The sequence below is a fragment of the Pagrus major genome, chromosome 13, assembly GCF_040436345.1.
Source record: "Pagrus major chromosome 13, Pma_NU_1.0".
Lineage (NCBI taxonomy): Eukaryota > Metazoa > Chordata > Actinopteri > Spariformes > Sparidae > Pagrus > Pagrus major.
In genome coordinates this window covers 29,968,900-29,982,989 of record NC_133227.1, presented here as the reverse complement: position 1 = coordinate 29,982,989, position 14,090 = coordinate 29,968,900, and the positions used below count along the sequence as shown (strand labels likewise).

At 38.6% G+C, this 14,090-nt stretch overlaps 2 protein-coding genes and 1 pseudogene across 2 annotated transcripts; all 3 read right to left on the bottom strand.

Moving 5' to 3' along the window:
* Nucleotides 1-1,935: 1,935 nt before the first annotated feature.
* Nucleotides 1,936-5,414, bottom strand: LOC141006714 (odorant receptor 131-2-like; annotated as a pseudogene).
* Nucleotides 5,415-7,991: 2,577 nt separating this feature from the next.
* On the bottom strand, nucleotides 7,992-8,945 carry LOC141006713 (odorant receptor 131-2-like). Its single transcript, XM_073478935.1, has one exon. It carries the CDS (start codon nucleotides 8,943-8,945, stop codon nucleotides 7,992-7,994), a length of 954 nt encoding a protein of 317 aa, XP_073335036.1.
* Nucleotides 8,946-11,520: 2,575 nt separating this feature from the next.
* On the bottom strand, nucleotides 11,521-12,474 carry LOC141006712 (odorant receptor 131-2-like). The gene has a single exon (XM_073478934.1). It carries the CDS (start codon nucleotides 12,472-12,474, stop codon nucleotides 11,521-11,523), a length of 954 nt encoding a protein of 317 aa, XP_073335035.1.
* Between the last annotated feature and the right edge of the window lie 1,616 nt (nucleotides 12,475-14,090).

Sequence of the window (14,090 nt, the reverse complement as noted above, 5' to 3'; positions counted from 1 at the left end):
ATCACGGTTATCGGTATACCGCGGTATTTTTAAAATGTCTTCAAAATGTTGAAAAAACACGGATACACTGATAAATTGAAATAATTTCACCAAGATTTATATTTAAATAGATTTATTATATATTAAAAGGGTTAGGGTATAAGCAGCCTGTTTTTGAAACGCGTCCTGTAATGTCTGCGTTACAGAGGTAGAATGAGATGTACTGGCAGTAGCACTCGATTGGCCAGCAGACCCTCTCTGTGAAAAAAATGAATAGAAAATGTCATTATTAATTATTACTGTCATTGTTACTTAATACTAAGGGTGCAACCAACAGATCACAAAACTCACAATCTAGATCATATCACTTTTGTGAGAAACAGGTTGGATAATCTTTTAGATCAAAACAAAAAGGATTATTGTTAAATTAATTATGAACGCTCTATTTTGGCTCTTATCTCTATCTAGACACTTGTTATATTCACCATTTTATATTATTCTTTATATATAGTCTATTCTACAAATAATCCACAAGTATTATATATTTCTGATATTACTTATATATATTGGCTGTCTGTCTCTGTCTGCTTGCTCGTCTGTTGTCAATGGACTCGGTCAATCTGATTGGTCTAATGGCTGCTGAGCCACAGGTAGATGCTGCTCCGGTGAACGGAGCTGAGATGAAAGTCAGTCATCTCAGTCAGTTTGCATTCACTAACTCAGTCCACCCAGTACGTGTTTGTCTCAAATCCTCCTCACTGCAGCTCTGCATCAATATTTGGGGAATTATTAGGTCGACTTTAAAAAGTGAAATCTACAATTAATAAGCGGTTCAGATAACGTGCAAAAACACGGATCAACTTCGTTCAGTTATACCACTATCTGGTCAGTTTACATTAGTGACAACAGCAAATTAGACAGAGAAAACTCGACATACACACATCATGCACCGGAGCTTAAGGTTAATTTACTTTGCATTCGCTAATAGAGCTAACAGTTGAGGGTGATGGTTGCGCAAATGAGTAAGTAAATTGGATGTGTTGCCGCCCCTCGCAACAACTTTCTTCTTGCAGCTCCTGCAGATAGGGCTGCCATCCTCGACCAGCTGTCCCTGAGCATTCTTATAATAACCAAAATACGCCCAGACTTCAGATTTGGTTCTCTTTGAAGGCGGAAAAATGCCTTGAGGGCCGCTACTATCACGTCCTCCCTCCGCCATGTCTTCTTCACTACATAACAAGCGCACGTTGCATGCTGTGCCTGCGTAGGGAGACTTGGATAAAGTATCTCGCGAGTTTTCCACACCGTAGTTATCGACCGCGGCGGTTACCATGGTAATTAAAACTTAAAGGGTAACCGTCACCGTCGGGAATTTTACCGTGGTTTACCGTGACACCGGTAACCGTTACATCCCTAGTGGAGAATGAGTCAATGTTCCTGATGCTTGGGGGGAGGGAGTTCCAGAGACGGGGGGCAGAGCGGCTGAAGGCTCTGGCCCCCATGGTGGACAGATGGGCAGGAGGCACAATGAGGCTGATAGATGAGGCGGATCTGAGTGTCTGGGAAGGGGTGTTGATGTGGAGGAGGTCAGAGAGGTATGGGGGAGAGAGGTTATGGATGGCCTTGAAGGTGTGGAGCAGAATTTTGAAGTCCATGCAGAATTTGACTGGAAGCCAGTGAAGCTGTTGCAGAACAGGTGTGATGTGATTGATGGATGGGATCCTGGTGATGATGCAGGCGGCAGAGTTCTGAACCAATTGGAGTTTATGGATGAACTTGTGGGGGAGACCAAAGAGAAGGGAGTTGCAATAGTCCAGGCGGGATGTGACGAGAGTGTGGACCAGGATGGCAGTGGAGTTGGGAGTAAGGGATGGATGGAGGCGGTTGATGTTGCGTAGATGGTAATAGGCTGACCCGGTAATGTTATTGATGTGGGTTTGGAATGAGAGAGTACTGTCAAGGGACAACACCCAGACTCTTAACCTGTTGGAAGGGGCAAACAGAGGAGTTAGCGATGGGGACGGTGAAACTTGGAGTGTTAGTGAGAGTGGATTTGGAACCAATGAGGAGAATCTCGGTTTTGTCACTGTTGAGTTTCAGGAAATTTGAAGAGAACCAGGTTTTGATTTCTTGTAAACAGTCACAGAGGGAGGAGGGCGGGAAGGTGGAGGTGGGTTTGGAAGAAAGGTAGCGCTGTGTGTCGTCCCCATAACAGTGGAAGTGGATGCTGAATTTACGGAAGATCTGTCCAAAGGGGAGAAGATAGATGATGAACAGGATGGGGCCAAGTACAGAGCCTTGGGAAACACCAGAGGAGAGGGGAGATGGTTGGGATGTGAAGGTTTTCAACTGGATGAACTGAGATTTGCTCTCTACGTCCTCAAAAACGTCTCTAGACTCCAGACTATGAATGCAAATTTTAAGCAATTTTTTGAATTGGTAGTCGGCTGCCTTAACAATCGATTATCTGTTGATCATTAATGGTATTATGTAACAGTTTGAAGCACTGACTTGATTTATGTTTAATGCAAAATCAGAGAAGGCTACATTAGGAGTAAGAAGAACAGATAAAGTAAATGCCAAATTACTTCGAGATAAACTAAAAAACAGGAAATAATGACTTCATTTTAGTTGTGGAGCTCCAATCTGTGACTTTACAATATCCTTTTGTATTTTTTAAATTAGAAATTGCTGGTATTTGATTAAATACATTTTCTCATGCCATTATTTTGTACTTTATTTTGATTTTTTTTTGATAAGCAAGTATGGTTTAGATAACCGTGATCAAACGTTGGCTTCTTTACAATCCGTCTGCTTGTCTGGCTGCTTGTTCTTCTTGACACGTTGGACTACATTGTAGCAATGTCGCAGCACTGTCATGTCTCAGCAAATACTTTGTCAGCTACCAGAAATGATGGCCAAAGTCAGCAAAGTAAGACCCAAGGATGAAATTAAACAGAATTATCCTTTGTGCATCCTTTCATGGGATTCCAGAAAATCCATTGAATGTAATGGGTTCGTCTCAATCGCTGTGTTTTGTGCATCTTTTGTTGAAAACAAATCTTTTCTGATTGTTGAAAAACAGGCAAGACTACAGATACCTTAACATGAGAATACTTTTAAAAGGAACATCAAATAATATCTATGGTTTCTTTGGTTTCTCATATAATCACAAACGTTGTGAATGCACTGTGAGTTGTGTGAGGTGATTGAGACAACTTGCTGGTACAGGAAAAGACTTGAGTTTATCTTCTTTTGTGTCCACAGTCTTTTAAATAGCTCACATAGTTTCATTAGTGTAGTTCATTATTTTACACGTCCGTACAAGTCATTTATTCTAGTGTTTTTAATTTGTGCTACTGTGATTGCAGATTTATACAATGGTGTTGCAAGTGTGCAGAAGTTACAAACATGCTTTGGAGTAAGAGTTAATTTGTTTTTTATTTAAATGTTTTCAGTCACTAAGAAATACATTCACATGAGCCACTTTATTTGGTACACCTGTCAATTATTGCTCAATTCTGACTGACATTATCAGAGAGACATCAAGTCAACCATACTTTAAATTAATTATGAGGTTGTAGTTTACAGTGATAACTAAGTGGATGGCATCATACTTCTAACATTTCCAACCTCAAATTCCAGGTTTCTTACAAAGACTGTCTCACTTGCAAGTATTTCAGAAACAATCCACAAATAAATGCCTCCGTGTGGTGGAAATGTTTTCATTCGGAATGATAGAGAATGACAGGGATTTATTGATTTTGGTATTGTCTTCTTCAGTCACATAAACTATTGAGTCTTGCATTTCTAACAAATGAAATGACATTTACACGATGCATTACCTCCCATTGATAGTTTTCTAAGTTTCTCATCCCCTTGTATATGAAGAAATCAAGTTTCTGTTTCAGTGTGTCCTCTTTAGACATGTAGAAGGTTTTATTGTTTTTTTCATGGCATTTGTAAGAACCACCTCACAATCATGAAAGGCTTGCTGAGGCATGCTGGCCAATGTTGTGTCACACTTCTGTTTCTTTGATCTCATGGTAGATTTTTGAAAATTGTTGCATCCATATGTGTATCAGGCGTGTTTTTCTTTTAACAGACATACTTAACAGTACATGAAATTAAAGTGTTTGCAGCATTTTAGCCAACTGTGCTAATATGTTTTACCATAGCTGCTCCTGTGTAACATAAACATCTTAATGCAAAGTTGTTGTGGTTTCAGTTAATACCTTTATTTGCACAATTAACATAATTATGGTTAAAGTCTCCTTTTTGTGCTCCTTCTTTTGCTGGGTTACTGCTGGGATTTAAAAAAAACTTTGCTAAGGAGTGCTGCTGTGCTTTTTCAATCCACTGAAACTACTGCACTGATTCAACTTAATGTTTGATTAGGTATGAGTAAACAACTATGGGTGTAGTGGCTATTTTCTGTGGAGATTTGTTAAGAAATCGACTCAGTTAATTGCTTGCTGATTTTAGTATTTGTCAGGACGACTGAGACAAAGTGAGCATTTCCTCTGAAAGCAGAGATTGTACAAGAGGACAGGTCTGATGGTCTGGTCTCTAACACCATAGATGAGAGAACTCAGACATCTTGAAAAGATGACAAGACACACATAAAAAACACTCGGGAGGTGCATAAGTATTGTCCTGTCTAGGACCTTTGAGAGAGCTATGAGAATTGGGCTGTATACAGTTGAGCAGAGACTGAGGCCCAGCTGCACCAGATGCAGCAGCAGTGTGTTACGAGCCTTTGAAGCTTTATCTGTGCAGGCTGACCTGGCTACTAAAATCACACCCATATAGGAGCAACTAACTGTCACACCGGTTGATAGAAACAGACAATAAGTAAAGCATTTGTCATAAATTTCAGACATTTGATCAAGCAACATGCTTTCTTTGCCACAGAAGCGTTTCATCTGCAGGCTCTGCAGTTCTTCAAATCTGAAATTTAATAGCAAAATAACTTTAGTGAAAATATTTAATGCACTGAAGGTCCAAACCACAATAATAGCAACCTCTGTGTTTCTGATGGTGACGATGGTAGCATGTTTCAGTGGGTAACACACAGCTACACATCTCTCCAGAGACATCACCAACAGTGTGAGAGGAGAGATCACAGTGTTGAGATTGGCGAGCATGATGAGAACACCACACACAGGATATGTCAGTGTTACTTTAAAAGCAGCCAGTATGTACATTAACTGGCCGTGTACCAGCAGTACAGTGTCTGCAAAAAGGAGGTTATACAGAAGAATGTAACGGGAGGTCTCACGAAACACAGATTTACTCCTCAAGGTGAATAACATGGTGCCATTAATGAAAAGAAACACACAACATGGCACCGTGAACACAGTGGACATCATCACTCTCTCCAGTAACCCCCATCCAACAGTCATGTTGATCTGAGATTGAGTTGCACTTGACATCTTAAAGAAACACTGTAGATATATATAATTGTTAAACTCTTGATGTAATCGAACAGCAAAAACAAAAATAAACCTTGTCTAGTCTGTATTCAGAAAACAGTGAAGATATTTTATCTTTAGAGCAGAGAATGCCACTGATGCAAAACCTTAATTCATCCACTTACTTTCTAGCAGCAAAGAGGCCTGGCTTATGTATATGTGAGCAGATCTGGACTGCAGGGTTTGCCTGCCCTCACATATTGATCATGAGGTCTGTCCTCACTTCTTATAATACAACAACATGTCAGCATTGTAAACTAATTATTCATAGGTGACGCACTCTTTCTACCACCACCCCCTCAATATCCTGATCAACGTCAGCATATCCATGATGCAGTAGCACCCTCCCAACATGAAATAATTATGAGAAATATACTCTCAGATATACTTGTTCTCTTGTTCTCAGTTTTGAGTGTTTGGGGTTATTTTGCTGTTCAAATTGGCATCTGCCCATTCCCAGAAGTCTGCAATCTTGGTGTCACTCTGGACCCTCTCGTTCAAGTCACACATCAAATTCATCACCAGATTTGCTTTCTACGTCCTCAGAAATGTCTCTAGACTCCAGACTATGAATGCAAATTTTAAGCAATTTTTTGAATTGATAGACAGCTGCCTTAACAATCGATTATCTGTTGATCATTAATGGTATTATGTAACAGTTTGAAGCACTGACTTGATCTATGTTTAATGCAAAATCAGAGAAGGCTACATTAGGAGTGAGAAGAACAGATAAAGTAAACGCCAAATTACTTCGAGATAAACTAAAAAACAGGAAATAATGACTTCATTTCAGTTGTGGAGCTCCAATCTGTGACTTTACAATATCCTTTTGTATTTTTTAAATTAGAAATTGTTTTTATTTGATTAAATACATTTTCTCATGCCATTATTTTGTACTTTATTTTGGGGTTTTTTTGATAAGCAACTATGGTTTAGATAACCGTGATCAAACGTTGGCTTCTTTACAATCCGTCTGCTTGTCTGGCTGCTTGTTCTTCTTGACACGTTGGACTACATTGTAGCAATGTCACAGCACTCTCATGTTTCAGCAAATACTTTGTCAGCTACCAGAAATGATGGCCAAAGTCAGCAAAGTAAGACCCAAGGATGAAATTAAACAGAATTATCCTTTGTGCATCCTTTCATGGGATTCCAGAAAATCCATTGAATGTAATGGGTTCGTCTAAATCGCTGTGTTTTGTGCATCTTTTATTGAAAACAAATCTTTTCTGATTGTTGAAAAACAGGCAAGACTACAGATACCTTAACATGAGAATACTTTTAAAAGGAACATCAAATAATATCTATGGTTTCTTTGGTTTCTCATATAATCACAAACGTTGTGAATGCACTGTGAGTTGTGTGAGGTGATTGAGACAACTTGCTGGTACAGGAAAAGACTTGAGTTTATCTTCTTTTGTGTCCACAGTCTTTTAAATAGCTCACATAGTTTCATTAGTGTAGTTCATTATTTTACACGTCTGTACAAGTCATTTATTCTAATGTTTTTAATTCGTGCTACTGTGTTTGCAGATTTAAACAATGATGTTGCAAGTGTGCAGAAGTTACAAACATGCTTTGGAGTAAGAGTTAATTTGTTTTTTATTTAAATGTTTTCAGTCACTAAGAAATACATTCACATGAGCCACTTTATTTGGTACACCTGTCAATTATTGCTCAATTCTGACTGACATTATCAGAGAGACATCAAGTCAACCATACTTTATATTTATTATGAGGTTGTAGTTTACAGTGATAACGAAGTGGATGGCATCATACTTCTAACATTTCCAACCTCAAATTCCAGGTTTCTTACAAAGACTGTCTCACTTGCAAGTATTTCATAAACTATTGAGTCTTGCATTTCTAACAAATGAAATGACATTTACACGATGCATTACCTCCCATTGATAGTTTTCTAAGTTTCTCATCCCCTTGTATATGAAGAAATCAAGTTTCTGTTTCAGTGTGTCCTCTTTAGACATGTAGAAGGTTTCATTGTTTTTTTTCATGGCATTTGTAAGAACCACCTCACAATCATGAAAGGCTTGCTGAGGCATGCTGGCCAATGTTGTGTCACACTTCTGTTTCTTTGATTTCATTGTAGATTTTTGAAAATTGTTGCATCCATATGTGTATCAGGCGTGTTTTTCTTTTAACAGACATACTTAACAGTACATGAAATTAAAGTGTTTGCAGCATTTTAGCCAACTGTGCTAATATGTTTTACCATAGCTGCTCCGGTGTAACATAAACATCTTAATCCAAAGTTGTTGTGGTTTCAGTTAATACCTTTGTTTGCACAATTAACATAATTATGGTTAAAGTCTCCTTTTTGTGCTCCTTCTTTTGCTGGGTTACTGCTGGGATTTAAAAAAAACTTTGCTAAGGAGTGCTGCTGTGCTTTTTCAATCCACTGAAACTACTGCACTGATTCAACTTAATGTTTGATTAGGTATGAGTAAACAACTATGGGTGAAGTGGCTATTTTCTGTGGAGATTTGTTAAGAAATCAACTCGATTAATTGCTTGCTGATTTTAGTATTTGTCAGGACGACTGAGACAAAGTGAGCATTTCCTCTGTAAGCAGAGATTGTACAAGAGGACAGGTCTGATGGTCTGGTCTCTAACACCATAGATGAGAGAACTCAGACATCTTGGAAAGATGATAAGACACACATAAAAAACATTCTGGAGGGGCAGAAGTATTGTCCTGTCTAGGACCTTTGAGATAGCTATGAGCATTGGGCTGTATACAGTTGAGGAGAGACTGAGGCCCAGCTGCACCAGATGCAGCAGCAGTGTGTTACGAGCCTTTGAAGCTTTATCTGTGCAGGCTGACCTGGCTACTAAAATCACACCCATATAGGAGCAACTAACTGTCACACCGGTTGATAGAAACAGACAATAAGTAAAGCATTTGTCATAAAGTTCAGACATTTGATTAAGCAACATGCTTTCTTTGCCACAGAAGCGTTTTATCTGCAGGCTCTGCAGTTCTTCAAACCTGAAATTTAATAGCAAAATAACTTTAGTGAAAATATTTAATGCACTGAAGGTCCAAACCACAATAATAGCAACCTCTGTGTTTCTGATGGTGACGATGGTAGCATGTTTCAGTGGGTAACACACAGCTACACATCTCTCCAGAGACATCACCAACAGTGTGAGAGGAGAGATCACAGTGTTGAGATTGGCGAGCATGATGAGAACACCACACACAGGATATGTCAGTGTTGCTCTAGAAGCAGCCAGTATGTACATTAACTGGCCATATACCAGCAGTACAGTGTCTGCAAAAAGGAGGTTATACAGAAGAATGTAACGGGAGGTCTCACGAAACACAGATTTACTCCTCAAGGTGAATAACATGGTGCCATTAATGAAAAGAAACACACAACATGGCACCGTGAACACAGTGGACATCATCACTCTCTCCAGTAACCCCCATCCAACAGTCATGTTGATCTGAGATTGAGTTGCACTTGACATCTTAAAGAAACACTGTAGATATATATAATTGTTAAACTCTTGATGTAATCGAACAGCAAAAACAAAAATAAACCTTGTCTAGTCTGTATTCAGAAAACAGTGAAGATATTTTATCTTTAGAGCAGAGAATGCCACTGATGCAAAACCTTAATTCATCCACTTACTTTCTAGCAGCAAAGAGGCCTGGCTTATGTATATGTGAGCAGATCTGGACTGCAGGGTTTGCCTGCCCTCACATATTGATCATGAGGTCTGTCCTCACTTCTTATAATATAATAACATGTCAGCATTGTAAACTAATTATTCATAGGTGACGCACTCTTTCTACCACCACCCCCTCAATATCCTGATCAACGTCAGCATATCCATGATGCAGTAGCACCCTCCCAACATGAAATAATTATGAGAAATATACTCTCAGATATACTTGTTCTCTTGTTCTCAGTTTTGAGTGTTTGGGGTTATTTTGCTGTTCAAATTGGCATCTGCCCATTCCCAGAAGTCTGCAATCTTGGTGTCACTCTGGACCCTCTCGTTCAAGTCACACATCAAATTCATCACCAGATTTGCTTTCTACGTCCTCAAAAATGTCTCTAGACTCCAGACTATGAATGCAAATTTTAAGCAATTTTTTGAATTGATAGACAGCTGCCTTAACAATCGATTATCTGTTGATCATTAATGGTATTATGTAACAGTTTGAAGCACTGACTTGATCTATGTTTAATGCAAAATCAGAGAAGGCTACATTAGGAGTGAGAAGAACAGATAAAGTAAACGCCAAATTACTTCGAGATAAACTAAAAAACAGGAAATAATGACTTCATTTCAGTTGTGGAGCTCCAATCTGTGACTTTACAATATCCTTTTGTATTTTTTAAATTAGAAATTGTTTTTATTTGATTAAATACATTTTCTCATGCCATTATTTTGTACTTTATTTTGGGGTTTTTTTGATAAGCAACTATGGTTTAGATAACCGTGATCAAACGTTGGCTTCTTTACAATCCGTCTGCTTGTCTGGCTGCTTGTTCTTCTTGACACGTTGGACTACATTGTAGCAATGTCACAGCACTCTCATGTTTCAGCAAATACTTTGTCAGCTACCAGAAATGATGGCCAAAGTCAGCAAAGTAAGACCCAAGGATGAAATTAAACAGAATTATCCTTTGTGCATCCTTTCATGGGATTACAGAAAATCCATTGAATGTAATGGGTTCGTCTCAATCGCTGTGTTTTGTGCATCTTTTATTGAAAACAAATCTTTTCTGATTGTTGAAAAACAGGCAAGACTACAGATACCTTAACATGAGAATACTTTTAAAAGGAACATCAAATAATATCTATGGTTTCTTTGGTTTCTCATATAATCACAAACGTTGTGAATGCACTGTGAGTTGTGTGAGGTGATTGAGACAACTTGCTGGTACAGGAAAAGACTTGAGTTTATCTTCTTTTGTGTCCACAGTCTTTTAAATAGCTCACATAGTTTCATTAGTGTAGTTCATTATTTTACACGTCTGTACAAGTCATTTATTCTAATGTTTTTAATTCGTGCTACTGTGTTTGCAGATTTAAACAATGATGTTGCAAGTGTGCAGAAGTTACAAACATGCTTTGGAGTAAGAGTTAATTTGTTTTTTATTTAAATGTTTTCAGTCACTAAGAAATACATTCACATGAGCCACTTTATTTGGTACACCTGTCAATTATTGCTCAATTCTGACTGACATTATCAGAGAGACATCAAGTCAACCATACTTTATATTTATTATGAGGTTGTAGTTTACAGTGATAACGAAGTGGATGGCATCATACTTCTAACATTTCCAACCTCAAATTCCAGGTTTCTTACAAAGACTGTCTCACTTGCAAGTATTTCATAAACTATTGAGTCTTGCATTTCTAACAAATGAAATGACATTTACACGATGCATTACCTCCCATTGATAGTTTTCTAAGTTTCTCATCCCCTTGTATATGAAGAAATCAAGTTTCTGTTTCAGTGTGTCCTCTTTAGACATGTAGAAGGTTTCATTGTTTTTTTTCATGGCATTTGTAAGAACCACCTCACAATCATGAAAGGCTTGCTGAGGCATGCTGGCCAATGTTGTGTCACACTTCTGTTTCTTTGATTTCATTGTAGATTTTTGAAAATTGTTGCATCCATATGTGTATCAGGCGTGTTTTTCTTTTAACAGACATACTTAACAGTACATGAAATTAAAGTGTTTGCAGCATTTTAGCCAACTGTGCTAATATGTTTTACCATAGCTGCTCCGGTGTAACATAAACATCTTAATCCAAAGTTGTTGTGGTTTCAGTTAATACCTTTGTTTGCACAATTAACATAATTATGGTTAAAGTCTCCTTTTTGTGCTCCTTCTTTTGCTGGGTTACTGCTGGGATTTAAAAAAAACTTTGCTAAGGAGTGCTGCTGTGCTTTTTCAATCCACTGAAACTACTGCACTGATTCAACTTAATGTTTGATTAGGTATGAGTAAACAACTATGGGTGTAGTGGCTATTTCTGTGGAGATTGGTAAGAAATCAACCCGATTAATTGCTTGTTGATTTTAGTATTTGTCAGGACGACTGAGACAAAGTGAGCATTTCCTCTGAAAGCAGAGATTGTACAAGAGGACAGGTCTGATGGTCTGGTCTCTAACACCATAGATGAGAGAACTCAGACATCTTGGAAAGATGATAAGACCCACATAAAACACACTCGGGAGGTGCATAAGTATTGTCCTGTCTAGGACCTTTGAGAGAGCTATGAGAATTGGGCTGTATACAGTTGAGCAGAGACTGAGGCCCAGCTGCACCAGATGCAGCAGCAGTGTGTTACGAGCCTTTGAAGCTTTATCTGTGCAGGCTGACCTGGCTACTAAAATCACACCCATATAGGAGCAACTAACTGTCACACCGGTTGATAGAAACAGACAATAAGTAAAGCATTTGTCATAAAGTTCAGACATTTCATCAAGCAAAATGCTTTCTTTGCCACAGAAGCGTTTCATCTGCAGGCTCTGCAGTTCTTCAAATCTGAAATTTAATAGCAAAATAACTTTAGTGAAAATATTTAATGCACTGAAGGTCCAAACCACAATAATAGCAACCTCTGTGTTTCTGATGGTGACGATGGTAGCATGTTTCAGTGGGTAACACACAGCTACACATCTCTCCAGAGACATCACCAACAGTGTGAGAGGAGAGATCACAGTGTTGAGATTGGCGAGCATGATGAGAACACCACACACAGGATATGTCAGTGTTGCTCTAGAAGCAGCCAGTATGTACATTAACTGGCCATATACCAGCAGTACAGTGTCTGCAAAAAGGAGGTTATACAGAAGAATGTAACGGGAGGTCTCACGAAACACAGATTTACTCCTCAAGGTGAATAACATGGTGCCATTAATGAAAAGAAACACACAACATGGCACCGTGAACACAGTGGACATCATCACTCTCTCCAGTAACCCCCATCCAACAGTGATGTTGATCTGAGATTGAGTTGCATTTGACATCTTAAAGAAACACTGTAGACATATATAATTGTTAAACTCTTGATGTAATCGAACAGCAAAAACAAAAATAAACCTTGTCTAGTCTATATTCAGAAAACAGTGAAGATATTTTATCTTTAGAGCAGAGAATGCCACTGATGCAAAACCTTAATTCATCCACTTACTTTCTAGCAGCAAAGAGGCCTGGCTTATGTATATGTGAGCAGATCTGGACTGCAGGGTTTGCCTGCCCTCACATATTGATCATGAGGTCTGTCCTCACTTCTTATAATACAACATTATGTCAGCATTGTAAACTTATTATTCATAGGTGACGCACTCTTTCTACCACCACCCCCTCAATATCCTGATCCACGTCAGCATATCCATGATGCAGTAGCACCCTCCCAACATGAAATAATTATGAGAAATATACTCTCAGATATACTTGTTCTCTTGTTCTCAGTTTTGAGTGTTTGAGGTTATTTTGCTGTTCAAATTGGCATCTGTTAGAGACCATAAATATGATATATGGGAAATATACATAGATACACACACACACACATATATATATATATGTAGGAGATACACTAATAATAAATGTAATTTATTAATCACTGGCGATTAATAAAACACTCGTTAATGGGGCACCACCTCCGTTGTTTTGTCTATTTGAATAATCTGGAGGTAATTAATCAAATTCGACTGGACGAGTTTAACTTGTATCAATTCTAATCAATTTCAGGTCAATCTCATAAATGAAGTAGTGAATCCTACACATATCCATCGGTTCTCCACATTAAAAACAAACCTGCACAGACAACGACATACGGTTAAATATGTTTATTAACTAAATAATTCAGATTAAATAAATGAAATGGCAATTTAAATGAATAACAACAGGTAACAGGAAATGTGGAATAACTAAGTAATGGGTTACTGGTGGAATATGGGCTGATGGTGAGATCACGAGTTAGGTTGAAGCATTTAAATATTACGGGAGTAATTTTAATACTACCAAAATCCTAACCGAATTTCTCTTAAACTAAAAGATCAGAATCAGAGCCTTAGACACCATCTCATGTATCATGTGTGAATCCAGCTGTTGTGAGTGATGGAGAGCCTACTTTCTTAGCAGAGTTGCAGAGTCCGCGGCGGCGGATTCCCTCGGGTGATTTGCGGCTCTAGCTGGCAGTCCCGGTCCAATGGCCAAGGGTCAGCTCGTCCGGTATCAGTCGGTTGGGCACCTCGGTCCGATGTCTTAGGAAGAGAGCAGCTGGTCCCGTACCGATCCGATGAGATCTTGGCTCAATGCCCAGCGGGATGGTACTGCTAGCGAGCGCTGGGGGCTTGTCAAAGAGTCTGTCTTTCGTTGGAAACCTCTTGCACGGTTTCGGACACAGCAAGTTGCTGTAGTGTCGTGATGATGATTTTGATAAAGATGTTCTTCGTTTCTTCGAGTGGTTCTCAGGCTCTGACTTTGTAAACTAAATTTAACTTCTTGAATAAAATAACTGAGGATGATACGTTGATCAGGCGGATCTTCCGTTGTTAGTTAATGCAAGATAATCTAGATTGAGTTCACTTCTTCCAAAGCAGGTTACGATACTTAACTGTATAAAACAAATTAAAACAGA